The sequence below is a fragment of the Thermobia domestica genome, chromosome 13 (genome assembly GCF_964235325.1).
Source record: "Thermobia domestica chromosome 13, izTheDome1.hap1.1, whole genome shotgun sequence".
NCBI classification, from domain to species: Eukaryota; Metazoa; Arthropoda; class Insecta; order Zygentoma; family Lepismatidae; genus Thermobia; species Thermobia domestica.
Genome location: NC_137466.1, coordinates 47248386 through 47266118, shown reverse-complemented (window position 1 = coordinate 47266118; position 17733 = coordinate 47248386). Strand labels below are relative to the sequence as shown.

Below are 17733 nucleotides of genomic sequence, written 5' to 3'. Positions count from 1 at the left end.
AACAAAAGAAAGTGTTTCTATGTTAACTTTGAAGAATGTTACACCCTCTTTTCAATGTGCCCTTAGCTCTCGCGACTACTATTTCTCACATTAGAGGCTTCAACTTCAAAGGTCCATAAGTCCAGAACCAATGGACCAATTTTCAAACGGTTTGCAGTTTTGGATTCAGCATCTCAAATTACATAAACACACGAATCTTTATTCTATTCTGAGACAGGTGCATGTGAGCCCCTGGCTGGTAACGTGGAATAACTCCTCCTCAAAGAATAAATCTACCCCTCGTACATTTTCAAGTACAAATGAGTTATACCATGTTGTAATGTTATTAATGAAATAATTATTTGTGAAATATAAACACAATCCCTGAGTTTTTTCCTAATGATCCGAACGAAAACTCACCCTTAAGAATAAACTACTACTCCTTGATTTTCCCAGAGAAATAACTTATATCATGTAATCAAGCTCTTTTTTGGAAACTGATTTATGAGACATAAACAAAATTGTTAGAGCCACTTCTCAGAAAATTACATATTTTATTTTTACCCTTAAGCAAACTACTCTTGCTTTTAGGGATAGGAAGAAAATTTGAAAAAGAAAACTGGAGAACCAAATAAAAGCACTAAGTTTAAAATTTGGTTGAGGGACGTTGAATGGTATTGACTCTAAATGAATTTGTATCAGGACGAATGGACGAACAGTCGGGACAGATGTCGAAACAAAAAACAATTTTTCGGTATCTAAGAACCATGAAATATGTAAATCGAAAGAAATATCGAATTCCGTTTTTTTTTTTTTCACGATCAGCAAACTTTCTTCTCTTCTTTTGTCGCTCGAAAGTACAAAAAAGAAAGAGATTAGACTCAGTCAAAAGGAAAGGAAACTGCAAGTTTTTTTTTTTTAATTGTCAATAGCTTCGAAAGAAAACTAAAACAAACCAAGATGTAAAATGGAAGCTTCCTGAAGATCCAGATAAGGAATCCTGTAAATCAGATGTTGAGTTTGGTGAGTATGTCTTAGAAACATCAATCACGTAGAAAATATAATTAATGATATAATTAATCTGTTCTGCGAGACAATATTCGAAAGATAACAAAGAAGAACTGCGAGTGTAGTGAGACATCTGCGAAAGGGACACATTACGACTGTACTGGAAGCCAGAAGGACGTTTATATTAGTATCTTCTGCAAATATATATAACAGAAAATCTCATGAAAGGTTATTTTTTTAATGATTTGTTAGTGAGCCTTTCAAGTTATTTTTAATTGCCCTTTCCACTTGATTTATAATGACCTTTTCAATGGATTTCTAATGAATGAATATTTCTTGTTAGCTTTTCGTTTATGATAATATCTTTCTTTTCAAATTTTGTAATGAATAAAATGCTGTTTTGTGAATAAATTTAACATATACTTTTCTAAACTAATTATTTTATTTCTTTTCATTAGGAACTCACATTAAATACACAAATCTTTTTTTCTATAAAATCAAAGCAAGTAATTTTAATCTTTTTCCATATCCTTGAAGTGTTCGAAGTAGTTAATTACAGTATTTCATAAAACTTCTGTTATTAAAACTTTTCACTAAAACTTTATCTCAATTTTTAAAATATAAGCGTAATAAACAAACTAAAGGGTCATAATATCACCTTTATTTCTACTTAAAATGTTTCTATCTGGAAATGGAGGGTGACAGAATTACAAAGATGATCATTTGGAAATTAACAGAAGTTCATCTTGGTGGTTACCATTTCCGATGCACACATAGCTGTACATTTGACATCAACTTCAAGAACTATTTGCTCGTTATAATGATTTGGTCTGGCAACTCATAATAACTGACAAAAACATTCATCTCATATTTACTTAAAAACCTAGTCAATCTAAATAGTGAAATAGAGTATTAAATGAATCTTTATTTAAACCATATTCTATTCCTTCTTTTGGTGAAGTATTCATTACAGTATTCTGGGCCTGTAATGGGAATAACTCGACGGATTATTTAGTAACAGGGAACCATAAGAGACCCCAAATATTGTCCTAACATTTTCTTCCTTTCACTGAGACAAGTCCATTTAAACGAAGACATACAAAACTCAATAACCGACCATTTACTTCAACATGATAATGCAAAATCACATACAACTCGATAAACGATGTAAATTCTAAAAGTACTACCCCTGAAATTATTCCCACATCCACAGAATTCCACATTATGAACTTCTCCCAGCAGAAACATTTGTATAGTGTACGACTTCAGAATTCAAATATGCGTATAACATGTTATACTCCACTTAATAAATTAAACTCCACTAATAATATATTAGCAACTTCCTAAAAAGTTTACTTACGAATTCCGAGAATTGGATACAACTAAACGGAAGTTGTTGGAAACTTACAGATTAAAGTTAGTTGAATTAGAAATGCGGGAAGCATATTTCCAAGGATTTAGGAAACAATCCTACAGGTCTTATGACCATTTGAAGATGAGTGCATATGTGTATAGTTTGAATAGCATCTATTCTTTCTACCTGATTGTATATCCTTGGTATGTATACATTTTTAAATAGAATAGTATGTTCTTTCAAAAGTCAGAATTGGTATTCATAAAACGTTTTCCAACATAGATTAATCGGAAAGTGAGTGAATGAGTTAGTCTTTCGCGAGAACAAAGTAGCGTAAAAAGAACTGAAATTAGAGACAGTTAAAATATAAATCATCAACTAAGAACTGAAACCAAAATTATTGATATGGAGGAATATACGAGGGCGTTTATTTTTGTTTTGTTTTGTTTGAACTTACATTAAGCCACTAAAGGAGAATCACGTAAGATGACGAAACGCAGATTACTAGAACAGAACTTACGGACATATAAAAAACTGCGTTCCTTATGAGACAACTTTTTATCTAATGAGAAATGTCTTATGCACGAAATTCATAAATCAGTCAAAAAACGGTTGAAAGAGGTAAGTAGTGTCCTCTTACTGGAAAATGTTGAATTAACTTATCAAGTACCGACAATAGCTTCCAATAAATACAGTTCCAGCATTAAATAAACTAAAAAACTTGAAATATATTTCAATATTGACGTTTATTTCAAAGTTAGAGTTCTTTAACGAGGTCGTTGATCCTTAACCATGTTGAATATCTGCGCCATCTTTGCTTACTCAACCCATTGATTTACGTGAGGAGTTATTTTTCTGTTTTCTTCTGAAATGAACTAGAATTTTAATGGTTTGATTTTATTGATTTTCTCTTGAAATTGATTTAAATGTGTCTTACTACGTGAAAATTAAAATTTTGTTGTTCAACCTCGATAACTCGATTTTTTACATTCTTTTGAACTCTCCACAGCACTCAATGTTAAAATAACCTCTATAAGTCGTATATTTAAAACTTATAACCTGTATAGACCCCTATGTCGAATTTTAAGGGTTACATAACCATATTTAAAACCTTTGGTAACTCGAACTGTCGTATCTGTGATGTTCTACAAGTCGAGGATTACCTCTGTAAGTCGACTTTCTATGGACGTGACCTCGATAACTCGAAGCTATAACGCTATGCTTCTACGTAATTGTCATTGTTGCTACTATGTAATGTAATTGCGTTTTGCTCGTGTCTAGGTATGAAAGCACCAATCCACCTGTTTCTAGGTTAATAACTCTTTTTCTTCCTTCAAACTTTCACAACTTCGACTTACAGAGGTTGAATGAAATAAAACTTCGAGTTATAGAGGTTATATAGTCACTTTTCATTAGGAACGTGGAATCTTGATATCTCGAAATTTTGTTGTGGCCAGCTTGATAACTCGAACTTTAATCACTCGAAAAATTCCGTAACTCAAATTCTTAAGTATTTCCTTCACTTTCGAGTTATCGAGACCTCACTATATATAAAATTCTAGCATTTATTAAATCAAATGTGATTTTAAGTCACAATACTAAATGTACATTTATGCAAATTTATTTCGACGATGTAAAGACCATTTAATTACACAAAAAGAAGAAATAATCATTAAAATTCCAGATAATTTCATAGAAAATAGAAAAATAGTTATCCATATAAACTTATGATTTAAGGAACAAAGATTGTGTAAGTACTGAACATAATTGCTTGAGAACCATTTTCTTCGTAACCTTCTAACACAGTGTAAAAGTCAATGAAGATTGCTTTAAAAATATTATAAGAAAGATCGTGACAGAAACCACACAAGTGAATCGTTAAACAACTACGCTCGCTCACCTTAAGTGTTATTTATGTTAAGATCGTAGGAATGTGTCAATACGAGCAGATGACAAACTGTTCAATCTACGAACTCAGCAATTAATTCGGTTTAATTGCTCTTCTATCAAACGTTTTACCTTAAACCGTTTAGTCCTTTAATTTAAATCCTATTACTCAAATGTTCTTTGTTTTTTAAACAGACGGCCCTTTTCCAATAAGGAAGGATTTATCTCTCTGCCCAATGAGAAAGAAAGACCACAAATCGTTAACTCAACATTATATAACTTGCTTGAAGTGCTTACTTATCACTGATTTCCTTTCTAAATACTAAATCTAAAGAGGTGAAGAGCAACCATTACGTCCCAATTTGATCACTAACCTATGAATTTAGAGTTCTGCTTGTTTATTTCTTAGTTTTATGTGCTACATACTTGTACGATGAGAAATAAATTATAATAGAACTCAATACTGAAAGCAAAAAGTGGAAAAAATAATTTCTTTTAAAAGTTTAACGTCCTACGTGTATGCTCTTTAAGCTAAAAAAAAAAGGAGGATTATTATTAATGAAAGCGTATGATTGTAAAATTAAATTTGTTGTGCTCTTCCGTCGGGAATCGAGCCCGGGACCATGTTTACTAAGAAGACACGCGCCACCCAATAGATCAAAGATAAGACGAATGTTGTAAACACAATTAGCGGGATTGGAACCCACGATAGTAAGTTTTGCGATCGCTATATGTGAACCAACTGCCTTAGACAGTTCCCATTATTATCAGTCAGTAAGTTTTACCTACTGTATCAAATCAGTTGGTAACTTGCACCAATGAACAATATGACGCAAACAAATACTTTTGTACAACATTGAGTATTATATTCCACTATGATTGAAAACAAAACTTTTTTGAATAAGAATTAGGGATTATTATGATTATTTATCTATTTATTCCCATAAGATACTCATATCGTGAGAACATCAGGGGTAACTATGCACAAAATATGGAAAGAGTTGCACAGTGCTTTGTCAGTAAAACTATGAACTGTAAAAAGAAAGTTTCAACTGCCACCGTAAAATAGAACATCTGACTGAATTTTGGATGTTATGTTGGTGGTTAACATCAGTTCTAATTACCCGAAAGGTATGTTGGTGTAGAGATATGGAAAGCAGCACTATAAAGACCGACAAAATTTGAAAAATATCACCTACAACAATTTCCGACAAAGTTCAGTTAGTTTCGTAGAATACTACTTTGTATAACGGGCCTTTGAAGCAATAGTTCAAACTGAAATGTGAAACATTTTAAAGTCATTAAAAAAAACTGAGAGAAGGCGCTTACAGCCTCTAATTGCGGTTAGATTGCACCAGTACAAAGTATAAACAGTTCGAAGACCGCCATTTTACCATAAAAAAGTACACAGCTTATTAGCAACTTCTTTAATTTCTAATTTACTCTGAAGAAAAAGCATAGACCGACATTTACGTGAAGAGTTAAACACCTGTCCAAGCAATAAAAAGTATGAAGAAACTTGAGTGTCAAAAACAAAGGAGTTATTGATTATTGAATTTGCATAAATAGCGTAAAACTTGAACAGAGAAGTGAACAAAATATCGATAGACAGAAATCTAAAGAAGTAACCACAAAAAGAAAAATATTCATACGCAACCCTAAATCTGATGAGGTGAGTATAGGTAATAACCGTTCGCGAGTAAATTTTGAGTGACTACAGCTTAGATCAATCAATGCCAACTTGCCGATGAGTGACATAGAAGAAGGGTTTTACAGCTTGAGAAATGCAAGAGAAACATGTGAAATAGATGAGAGAAGATATGATAGAGAATGAAATACACACGATCTGACAGTTCGTGTTAACGTGAATCCTGAAAAACAATCAAATACGTTATCAATATGAGAGGACTAGCATTCTTACTTGTCAGCTCCTTCCCTCCTCTTGTTTCGTGAGTATAGGACCAGTATTCTTACTTGTCAGCCCTTCCCTTCTCTTGTTTAGTGAGTATAGGACCAGCATTCTTACTTGTCAGCCCTTCCCTTCTTTTGTTTAGTGAGTAGAGGACCAGCATTCTTACTTGTCAGCCCTTCTTTTCTCATGTTTAGTGAGTAGAGGACCAGCAAACTTACTTCTCAGCCCTTCTTTTCTCATGTTTAGTGAGTAGAGGACCAGCAAACTTACTTCTCAGCCCTTTGCCTTCTCCTTTTTAGTGAATAGAGGACCAGCAATCTTACTTGTCAATCCCTTTCCTTCTATTGTTTAGTGTATAGAGGACCAGCATTCTTATTTGTCAACCCCTTCCCTTCTCTTGTTTAGTGAGTACATTATCAGCATTCTTACTTGTCAGCCCTTCCCTTCTTTTGTTTAGTGAGTAGAGGACCAGCAAACTTACTTCTCAGCCTCTTCCCTTCTCTTTTTATTTTAGTGAGTAGAGGACCAGCATTCTTACTTGTCAATCCCTTCCCTTCTGTTGTTTAGTGTGTAGAGGACCAGCAACCTTACTTGTCAATCTCTTCCCTTATGTTGTTTAGTGAGTAGAGGACCAGCATTCTTACTTGTCAGCCCCTTCCCTTCTCTTATTTAGTGAGTAGAGGACCAGCAATCTTACTTGTCAACCCCTTCCCTTCTGTTGTTTAATGAGTATAGGACCAGCATTCTTACTTATCAGCCCCTTGCCTTCTCTTCTTTGGTGAGTGGAGGACCAGCATTGTTATTTGTCAGCCAATTCCCTTTTCTTGTTTAGTGAGTATATGATCAGCAATCTTACTTGTCAGCCCCATCCCTTCTCTTGTTTCGTGAGTAGAGGACTAGCAAACTGTGACGTCAAAAGACATTTAGTTGAAAACGAGTGATCGAGGCTGTAAGAAAAATATGAATATATGCCACATACTTTAAATACTAGCTGACTTTGTGTAATTATTCCCTGCAGTGAGTACAAAGATAATTTCGATGCCACAAAATGTCTTCTACGTTAAAACAAAGAAACTTGTATTTAGAAGTTTCAAAAGATAAAATGTTAAAACTTACTTCGAGCGCCGGTAGAGATATAAAGCAGCAGTTCCTTGTAGTCCACTGATGAACTTTCTTCATCGAAGCTTCTATGAATGGGAGTTTGGTTAAGCGCCGTAAATATAGCACCGAGTGTGAAATGGCACACAGAGTTTCCTTTACTGCTACTTGGGGCATAGTTGTGGTACAGAAGGCCAGCCACTTTCCACTTGAACTCTTGTAGAATGGTGAGAAAGGCCTCGCCAACATGGCCATACGAACCCATCATCCTGGTCAGAGTTTGATAATGTTCTGACTTGTGTCGAAAAGCATCCGCCTGCGCCCCAGATGTTATGACAGGGATTTTCCACACGCCCGAATATCGGGCAACTGGTGCAATCACGTACTCGCATATGGGCCCCAAGAATGCATCTGGATTTGAAAGAAAGAAATTCATAAATTATTGCAGACCAAAAAATTAACACAGATAAACATTATGATCTAAAAAAATATAAAAACAATTGCAATGTTACATTATTTATTTTTTAAAAAAATGCTCGAAAGAGATCGATATTTATCCTTTTCTTAAAATATCCTATTTTAACTTCATATTAGAGTAAAATGCCATTAAATGTGCAAGGCGGCAAACGAAAAGAAATCTCTAATCACGCAATAATACTATTAAAATGTAAATGGAAGTTGTTCGAGTAATGACAACCCATTCTCCAATCGAGAATGAAATTTCCAATGAAAAACACGGAAATAGGCGATTAGCCAATCAAGATATCCGAAACAATTCCAGCTACCCCCCAAAATATGTAGCTGCTAATTTACATAACATTTTGCAGCAATGGTTTCCAACCTGGGGACGTGAAGATCAAGCAAGAGGGCGCAAGGAACAACACTGCCGAAAATGAAACTCTGGAAATGTGAATAAAGCAACATTTGTAATGGCCACTTACAGTTTAGTTTTAGCAAATGTTTGATGCTATTTTGACTGGGAATGAGGGGAGGGGACATGCATGAGTATGCAGGAGGTACGGATGAAAACTTCAAATATAAAGAAGTTGGGAATCATTGCTTTACACCAAGATAAAACAAATAAGTTGGCGTGAGAGCGAGGTTATAACAAAGTTGTAACTGAGCTTAAGCATACATTATGAACGACACAGCGAATATTATGGATTACACTCGCTTCTCGGGGCAAAAGCCAAAGTTAAGTGGTAAATGTGGGGTGTGCAATAAAATTTGCAACACCGCGAATAATCCAGGCTTTTTTTTTTTTTTTTTTTTTTTTTTTTTTTTTAAGACAACACAAATCAAGAAGTCCGTGGAGCCGGATTGAAAGTTGGTTCGTCAAAACTGTAACAAATGTTAGTTCGATTCCATAAACATGCTCTTTGGACGAAATCTTCAGTTGGATTTTCACGCAATAGCGGGTTAGTTACCGCATTTGACTTATCGACAAGGTTTTGCAGTTAAATAAAAGAAAGGAAAGAGACTAGAATTAACCGGGAAAATTTTTAAAACTCACTTTTGTATCACATGCTGTTGCTTTCTTTACGCACCCACTACACTTTGATGCGGAAATTGAAGCCGTGACTTGTAGAAAATGTGAACTTGGAAATCAGATTTTATTCATACTTTGCTGAATAACATGTCACTAAGTACGAAAAACTCTGATTTCCAAGTTCACTTTTAAATATATATATAAGTTTTTATTGAGTTTCTCAATATCTCTTCAGCTGGAATTGTGCGGTTATGGAAGTCACGGCTTCAATTGGTTTTCTATTACTATTCATTGATATTCTTATTTAGTGCGTAGCTTTGAGTCTAGAGAAAAGGAGGATTTTTTTTTTTTTAATTTGTGATTATAAAAGACTAAATATGTTTGGCAAACAATACAGCCACTACTTTTAAACCAAAAGATGCAACATTCTGGTTTAGTTGCATTTCTACATTCAGACCATTTTGCTTAAGTTAAGGCAATTTCTCAGTTTCTTTCCCTTTGTTTTTTGACAAGTCCTTCGATAATATGATTGACAGGATATACTCAACTGAACTTAATTTTCGTTTTTGCTTTTATTTTTATTGTTTTTTTAAAAATATTTCTTGAGAAAATGTTCATACAGAGAATACTTTCTTTAATCTCTACTTACTAGTTACTCAACTTTAACTAAAGGCGGAAAGAAGAATGCAATAAATGCGAGAAATTCGTGAACCACAATATACACGCAAAATTTAATGCTTATGGGTGAAAATATAACATACATATAAATTTTGCATTAACCCCGAAGCTTAATTTTGCATTATGTTTGTACGGGGATTCAGAGGTTGAGATCTCCGTCAAAACCATTTTGTTTTTAATTTAACCTATCTAATCAATCTAAAAACATAGTTCGCCCTCTTAAATCATTCTTAAGGAAACTTATTTCTCAAATGTTTGCATAACTCCAATATTGTAGCTACAATTACCTGTTCATCGTTTCTGAAGGTTGATAGAGGCAGAAAAGTATTTAACATAGCTGAATAATCCCATTTTTTACTTTCAAACTGAAGAGTATCACGATTGTGGAAAGGGTTTTAGTCGACGCGTAAGAAAGAAATGTGAGTCATCATGAAAAATCTCCACGGTCAATCTTCCTGGGATTTCGAAATTTGGATTCTGTGTAACAAAATTCATGGAATTCATGCCCTGAGGTCCGGTGCACAAAACGTTTACTTTTTGTGTGTGACTGTAATTTTTAAGACGCGGATGTTTCATCTAATTCGACCAGTACTTATACATTACAAAAAGCTGGAGATGATGGGATGAAACAAGAAGTGAGGTAGGAAACTGTCAATCAAATGCAGTATTCTGCTTACTCCACGGAAACTCTTACCAATGGATTCTATGCAGTCACCCGGAAATTTTACATGGGAAGATATACCACTTGATACACACCCTAGGTAATCGAAAAGATCAAGAGAAACTAACAACTTTTGTGAGAATAAGTTGTTTGTCTCAGACACTGTTTACAAAGACCAAGGATTTGTTTTCTGCTCTGATATTGTAGTGCAATTAAATGGTCTCTATTACATAACCAGTGCCTCATACAGAAAACTTCTTTCTACGAAAGTTTTTTTTTTTTTTTTTTTCATGAACGTTTCAATGATGTATTAGATGACACACCTTCCAATTTAGACGATCATCTAGGGCCCTCATGATAAGAGTGACATACGCTGCAAGCAGAACGTTCCATTCAAAGCACCCTCTTCACATTTTCTTAACTAACATTTTGGTTCATACTTTTATACCTAACTATTTGTGATTTATTAGCACTCGACGTTTTATTAAAAGTACCTAGTATAATATGCAATTTTATATAAATTCCCTCTCCACTGAGAAAATTTACGAACTTGGGAAACGTCAAATTTAATGAACTTGAAAAGGTTTTCTTTGTTCAGGAAACTTGCAAATTAAATACTTAACCTATATGAATACTGATAATTACTTTTTCTAGTATGCTTTAAACGGAGAGTGAAAGAAAGCATATTTCATGCAACTCCATAGACGTATTTTCTTTCCATTGCCTTATTGATCTCTAGACGTTAAAGAGAAAGAAACATTTCCATTAGCTGCCACTAGCAAAACTAATTGTCTGTGAAAGAAAAATGGGAAAATTCCAGAGCTACAGTAATTAAACATTCTACACTTCAAATTAACTTAAAAATTTAACTTCGGAAAGAAAACATTCTATCCAGAGTAGAAAAATATGCTTCATTTCTGAAAGTATTATTTGTCCTCGTGTGAATATACGTGCACATGTAAGCGTTTATCAATCAACTTGTCAGAATTGACTTTGTAGTGTTTTATATATTTGAAGAAACAGTATGATATTATAAAAACATGTTCTTCAGCATTCGTATATAAAATTAAAATCAAAGAAAATTTGATTCTGTTTAGCAGCCACCCTGTTACTGTAATCAGTAGCGTACGCAGGAATTTATTTCGAGGGGGGTGCACACTCAATATGAGGATATTTTATATCAAAATTCCTAAAATTGACCCTAAAATCAGGCTAAATTTACACAAAAGTCGAAATTTCGGGGGAGGGTCCGGACTCCCAGAACCCACACCCTGCGTACGTCCCTGACTGCAATATTCACATAATTAAACTTATGCTCTATGTATTATTACTGTTAATTGTCTGAAATTCAGTTACGAAATTCTCTGAATTTACATTAGTCACTTTTTGTCTATATTTCACAAATAAGTCTTAAAATAACAAATCTAGACATATTTTTTTCTTGAGAAAAATTACAAGGGCGACTAAAAATAAGACAAGACGTTAAATTGGATTTCCGGTTCTTATAAGAGACACTGCTTGAAGAAGTTAACAGAAGGTCCGTGAGAAACAAATATATTCACACCAAGAAGCATAATGAATGCTACAGACTAAGTTGATGTTCTACTTGTCATACTTAATGGTTCTCATACGAAATATTACGAAGAAGATAGTGAAATTACTCCATCCAACATATATACAAAGAAAAATTAAGCGTATTTACGAGGGCCGTTCGGAAAGTAATCTCCGATTGGTTAAAAAAAAGAAACACCAAAATAAATAAGGATAATTAATTATATACGTCTGAAACCTACTTCTTTGTTCTATTTTACAACGTAGTATTCATAAACATTGAAGCACTTATCATATCTCTGCAATAGCTTAGAAATTCCAGCAACATAAAAATTTCCCGCTCGTGTCTTGAGCCAGCCTATGACCGCATCTTTCAGCTCCTCATCATCACCAAAGCGCTGAGATCCAAGCCACTTCTTCCGAGATTATGAAACGTCGATTTTTCACGAACTTTTCCATCAATTTTCAGAACGAGTTCATCAATGACCACTGATAGCCTGCCACTCCTCTCTTCGTCATGAATGTTTGTTCGTCTACTTTTAAGTAAACGAACCCGTTCACGAACAACCTCACTCATCACACTTGGTCCACACACGGTACTAAGTTCCCGATGAATAGGTGTTGCCGGATATTGTTCTACCATAAGAAAACTTATGACAGCTTGCACCTGGCGGAGTTTTCTATTGCAGCACACACTTGGAGACGCTACAAAACTGGATCTAGTGATCAGACAACCTTTACTATACCACGACTGGACACAGACTGATCTACTGCGTACGTCTGTGCAAAGATGGCAGCGCTGTCCCATCACTTCACGCACAGTGACCAATCGTAGGTTTCTTTCTGAAAGCGCCTCGTAGAAGAAAAAGCCATAGATTCCGGCTACAGACCGCTTTCCTGGCGCTACTCTTGTCACGGCAGAACTACAATCTGTGTTGCTGTGTAGATTTTCTGTACTGAGTTATAAAGAGTAGTGTTAGGTCAACCTAGACAGTGCATACATACTTCTTGATAGTGTAATACTGGCTTTCAGTTTACTCGGAAAGCAACTCTGATTTCTCCAGTAGTTGTTTATTTCCGACCAGAAGGAAAATCTATCATACACAAAAATAACACTGCGTAGTGTCCGTACAACATCGGATGTTTATCAAAGTACATACTCGTAATTTTCTATATCTTGCACGTGCCGACGGAAGACACACATAATTTCGTCCATTTGCATCTGTAAAGATTATGCCTGGCTAATAAATAAAGATGTGCGTTGCCTAATCCAGAAAAGCTTGTGCATGTTACAGAATTCTGTTAAATTTCATCTCTTCGGATTTTCTAGACTAAACCTTAGCTCTTTTTCTTTCTGTGTAAAATGTTTGTGAAAAAATATTAGAAGAATGCCTCGGTAGCCGAAAACGTAGTTGAAGATAACAGACATTTTGTGAGAGAGACAGGCTGCGGAAGACACCAATAGGATCTTATCAGAGATAGGTTAATGCAGTAATTCTCAGAACGCACAACATAACAGAACAGCAGGAGATCAGAGGAGACCAACTAGAATATTAAAGTGTCTATAACCACCAACTCAGTAGCCCTTATAAGACACATTAAGCAAGCGTATCAGCTTATATTAGAGATACATTTTACAACAATGAGTGGAAGATCAAAGGTACTAGAAACAAAACACACTCGAAGAAACACCAGAAGTCGTTTCTTCAACGCAATATACGTTGTACAGAAAAGTATACTGAATTATTAGTGCTCAAAAGAAGAGTATTTAAACGTACACTCGAGAAGGAAGGGCACCAGTGAACTTCTAACTATCAACTATCACCTCTTCAACTATCTTCAAATAGTGAGTTCTCTGATTGTGAGTTAGAATCACCGAATTCTAATTTATCCTACCCAGAGCAGCCGAGAGTTCTCCATCTGGTAGTTTCAGCGACTGAAACTCATCTTTAAAATCTTATGGAATTAACAAACCAAGGTGATTGTAGCAAAAGAAGAGGTCACTGCACTCTAAACCATCAATCGGAGACAGGAATAGCACCAGCAGAAAAATACAGAGACAACTATCACAGCAAGCTGAATAGTACCGGAGAACTCATTAGTCTCGCGAAACTTCGGACACGGAAGGATATGTATGCTAAATCTAGAGGAACATGACAAAAAAGATCCTTGTCATCTCAGGACGCAAAGGATGAAAAGTCTCAACTAGGCCTATTTTATCGGATAGGTGCTGATTGCCACGGGTGTTGACAGCCAATTATTGGTGCTGACTGCCACGACTGTCGTTGATTGCAAATATGAAGGTGCTGACTGCCACGACGGCGTGCTGACTGCCACGAGCCTGGGAGAAACTATTTGGAAAGAGAGGAATTAATCCCTCATACTAAATTTATGGTTATTAATTAATTTAGTAGGGATTAATTTAGTAATCATCACAACAAATCTATGTGGCATCCTATAAGTTACAAAGTTGCTCACTAAGTGGTGCGACATACACTTGGATGTTTATAAAGGTATTGTCTTTTCTGTTATATGTACAATTTGCACATTTCATTGTTTATATTAATTATTTTATTGTATTATTTAATGGATATGATGGTCTGAAGCCAGCTGACAAGGGAAGTTTGGGAGAAGCACTCGCCTGCAGAGAAATAAGCATGTCATTTGAAGGACTAATTCATGCTGATTACAACTGGTAATAAAACTCATGTACGTTGAGAACTGTTCGAGATATTCAGCTTGGAAATTTATATGAGAAAATGAGTGGATGCACGTTTCAATGCGTTAAGTATTCTCACCCATGGCGAAGCCTGGTGGTTTGAACTTGCTATTGCTTGATCACTGGGGTCCATTCACAGACAATTTGTCTATTACAAGTTGCATGACGGATGGCAAAGACCTAATGGTTGAAAAGATACCAAAAAATTGCACACGATTTGTGCAACCATTTGATGTGTTTTGGTTCCGATCAATCAAAGATTATGGCAGGAGATTTGTACATAGTATGAATCTTCTTCATCTGGACGCTATAATGTACCAACGAAACAATCAAATAAAGTTCGTGTCCATACGAATCACTTCCGATCACCGCGATATATTGGATTGTTTCAGTTTGCGTTCTGCAAGGCAGGTTACGAACAAATTATAGGCGTACAACTTTTGAATCACTTGTCGAATTTGCTTTTTGCTTTGGTTCTGCGAACTGTTCTCTTGACGGATGCAACACAATTGCACATATAAAATGTTCATGGTGCAATGGAGTATTTTGCCTGCGTCATTTCTTCATAAAACAGAAGAACAACAGTGATCAATTTTCATCTCTAACCTATGATTATTGTGAACAATGTGATGACTAATTGTATCTAACAAACCCGTTAGTTATTGCGAATTCTTTTTTTCTGTTACTTCCGATAGCTTTCAATTTGTATGTCAATATTCGTTACTAATTGCGTTGTACTTAACGCGTATAAATGCGTATATCCTCATTTTCTCATATAAACTTCCAAGTTGAATATCTCGAACCGTTCTCAACCGTACAGGAATTTTATTAGCTTGTTATAATCAGCATGAATTGGGACTTCAAATGGCATGCTTAGTTTCTCTCAGGCGAGTGCTTTCCCCTTAACTTCCCTTGTGAGGTACAGCCAGCAGTGCTTTTCTGATGGAACATTCAAGAGCTGCTCGAAACGATTTGCACAACTGTACACAGTTCATGCTAACATAGGGAGTTCAAGTGAGAATACATAAATCGTACCAATTTTGTACGCACCGCTCCCTGACAAAACTGAAAGTACACCCATGTCCAAAATTATTGTCGCATATCTATAACTGTCTTCTTGTAAGAATATAATTTGATAATTTTGCAGAGTATTTTTAATGCTTATATTATGTGTATAATCAGGAAATTTATATTTGTGATAAATTTCATAGGAAAAGAATTATAAATACGAAAATCATAATGAGTAAAATAAAATGTAACTAAATGGACAAGAAAATTTTATTTTCGTTTTATTGTTCTTATTTACTGTTCTTTCGACATGAAATTTACCACATACTTGTGTTTGCCGATTATATACATACTAACATTATAAGAAATACCGGGCGAATTCGTTATCAAATTATATTACTAGAACAACATATTTATAATCATGTGACAATAATTTTGGACATGAGTGTACATACAGAGACCTGTTTACCTTTGTTAGGTGTTGGTCTGAACAACACAATCCTAAGGATAATCTAGTTTCTTTCATGCTTTTTGGCGTCCGGTAATGTTACGTCTAGGAACTTTCTCTCAGGCTCGTGGCAGTCAGCACGCCATCGTGGCAGTCAGCACCTTGATATTGGCAATCAGAGCCAGTCGTGGCAATCAGCACCATTAATTGGCTGTGGCAGTCAGCACCCGTGGCAGTCAGCACCCCACCATTTTATCAAGGTGACTTCAGCAAAAGAATATCATTACCTTTTGAACATTCAGATGATGATAGGAATATAAACAGAAGAAAGAAGATAATTAACACCAAACAAAACATCTACTAGAATCACAAGAAAGGAGAATACACTTTCCACAATGATTAGGATTAGGAAATAAATTTCTGGGCTTTTGACATCTATGGACATTGTTGTCCGGCACATATGATGCGATCACACTGTCCGGGAAATAGGGGACGAAGAAAGGAAGACATCAGCTTGGGACCAGTATGTTAGGTATCATCCTGCCATTTGCCTGATGTAAATAGGAAAACCTCACTCAGATTACATGGCCCGAAAAAGCTTTTACATTTTGCGATCCACTGTCCCCACCGGGAATCGAACCTGAGACCGCTCGCACCAAAGGCGAAAGCGTTAGTGACTACACTACGAGAAGTCACTTTCAAGGGGACAGAGAAAAGAAAGAAGAGTAAAATACTAAAGAATGAACAAAAGTACCTACTCAACGAAAATAAAGGCGGAAAAAAAACGAGCAAATGGGTTATTCTACAGCCATATTCAACATATGCACAATTAATAAACTCTATTACTATATAAAAAAGAAAACTTACTGGAAGAGTAGGCAATACTGAAATAATATAAAACTTGCAGAAGAACAACGAAGTCAGGATAATATTTTTAAAACCAAAGAAGACAAAGGAATATTCCTTTTCTTTTATTTTAAAGAAGAGTCTGAAGACTTTTGGCAAGACTGCCGAATGGAACATTAATAAGTACTGGAAAGCTAACTGTCCAAATTGAACAACGCAAACGACTTTTACGTGTGACGTCAGGAGAATACAGTTGATGAAGACACTGAAGAAGTCAAACAAGTTCTTGAAGGGAAAAGCATAAACTTGATTAACACCATACGCATGAAATCTGAGCGCATACTAATGCACCTGCGACATTTGTTATCCAAAGATCCAGACACCATCAGTTTATTGATATTGAACAGTATAAGTATTGAATTTTCAATATATAAGGTGAAAAACGCCAGAAGTATGGAGAGACCAACATAACATTGCCATATGCATCAATAAACTTCCTTGCTACAGATGCGGAAAATAAGATAATCCATATACTGACGTGAGGCAACGATCGACAAGGGATAAAGAGCGCCAAAACGTTATTAATTCTTTAATTGTAAAACCAGTAGTTGGCGCACTGCGATACGGATTGGATCATGTGATGCAGTTGTCTTTGCTTTGTTTGACAGCAGATATTCTTCACAGAAGCTGATATGCACTTGTAAAAACAATAGAAAACATCTTCAAGTTTCATTCAAGATACGTAATTTTCGTGCTCTTAACATTTCAAATTTTGATACAATGGTGTCATATCATATTATGTAATATGATCAGATACTGATATGTATATGGTTTTATATATATATCAGACTGTTTTATTATTTACTAGCAACCTACTGGCAGGCTGACCGCAGAGTTGCCAGTAACAAAGGAAAGAAAAACTGTGTTGATTTCGGGGCAAAGAGCGACAATTTTTGAAATTGCTAATAGGTTTTCCGCAGTCACTAACTGCAGAGGATGCTTGAGGTCCTAAACCATTACATTTCCTACACGACCAAGCCAAATATTCTCATCATGGGCTTTGGAAACACAAATTCGACTCCGATAGGATATCTC

At 35.3% G+C, this 17733-nt stretch overlaps 1 protein-coding gene across 3 annotated transcripts in view; it reads right to left on the bottom strand.

Annotated features, from left to right (window-relative positions):
• LOC145668129 (atrial natriuretic peptide receptor 1) overlaps positions 1 to 17733 on the bottom strand; it is a 2711550-nt gene that overhangs the window by 1725379 nt on the left and 968438 nt on the right. For all 3 annotated transcript variants that reach the window (XM_081735691.1, XM_081735693.1, XM_081735692.1), the window contains one exon: positions 7257 to 7649. In XM_081735691.1, coding sequence (XP_081591817.1) covers positions 7257 to 7649 — 393 coding nt within the window. The remainder of the gene's footprint in view (positions 1 to 7256; positions 7650 to 17733) is intronic.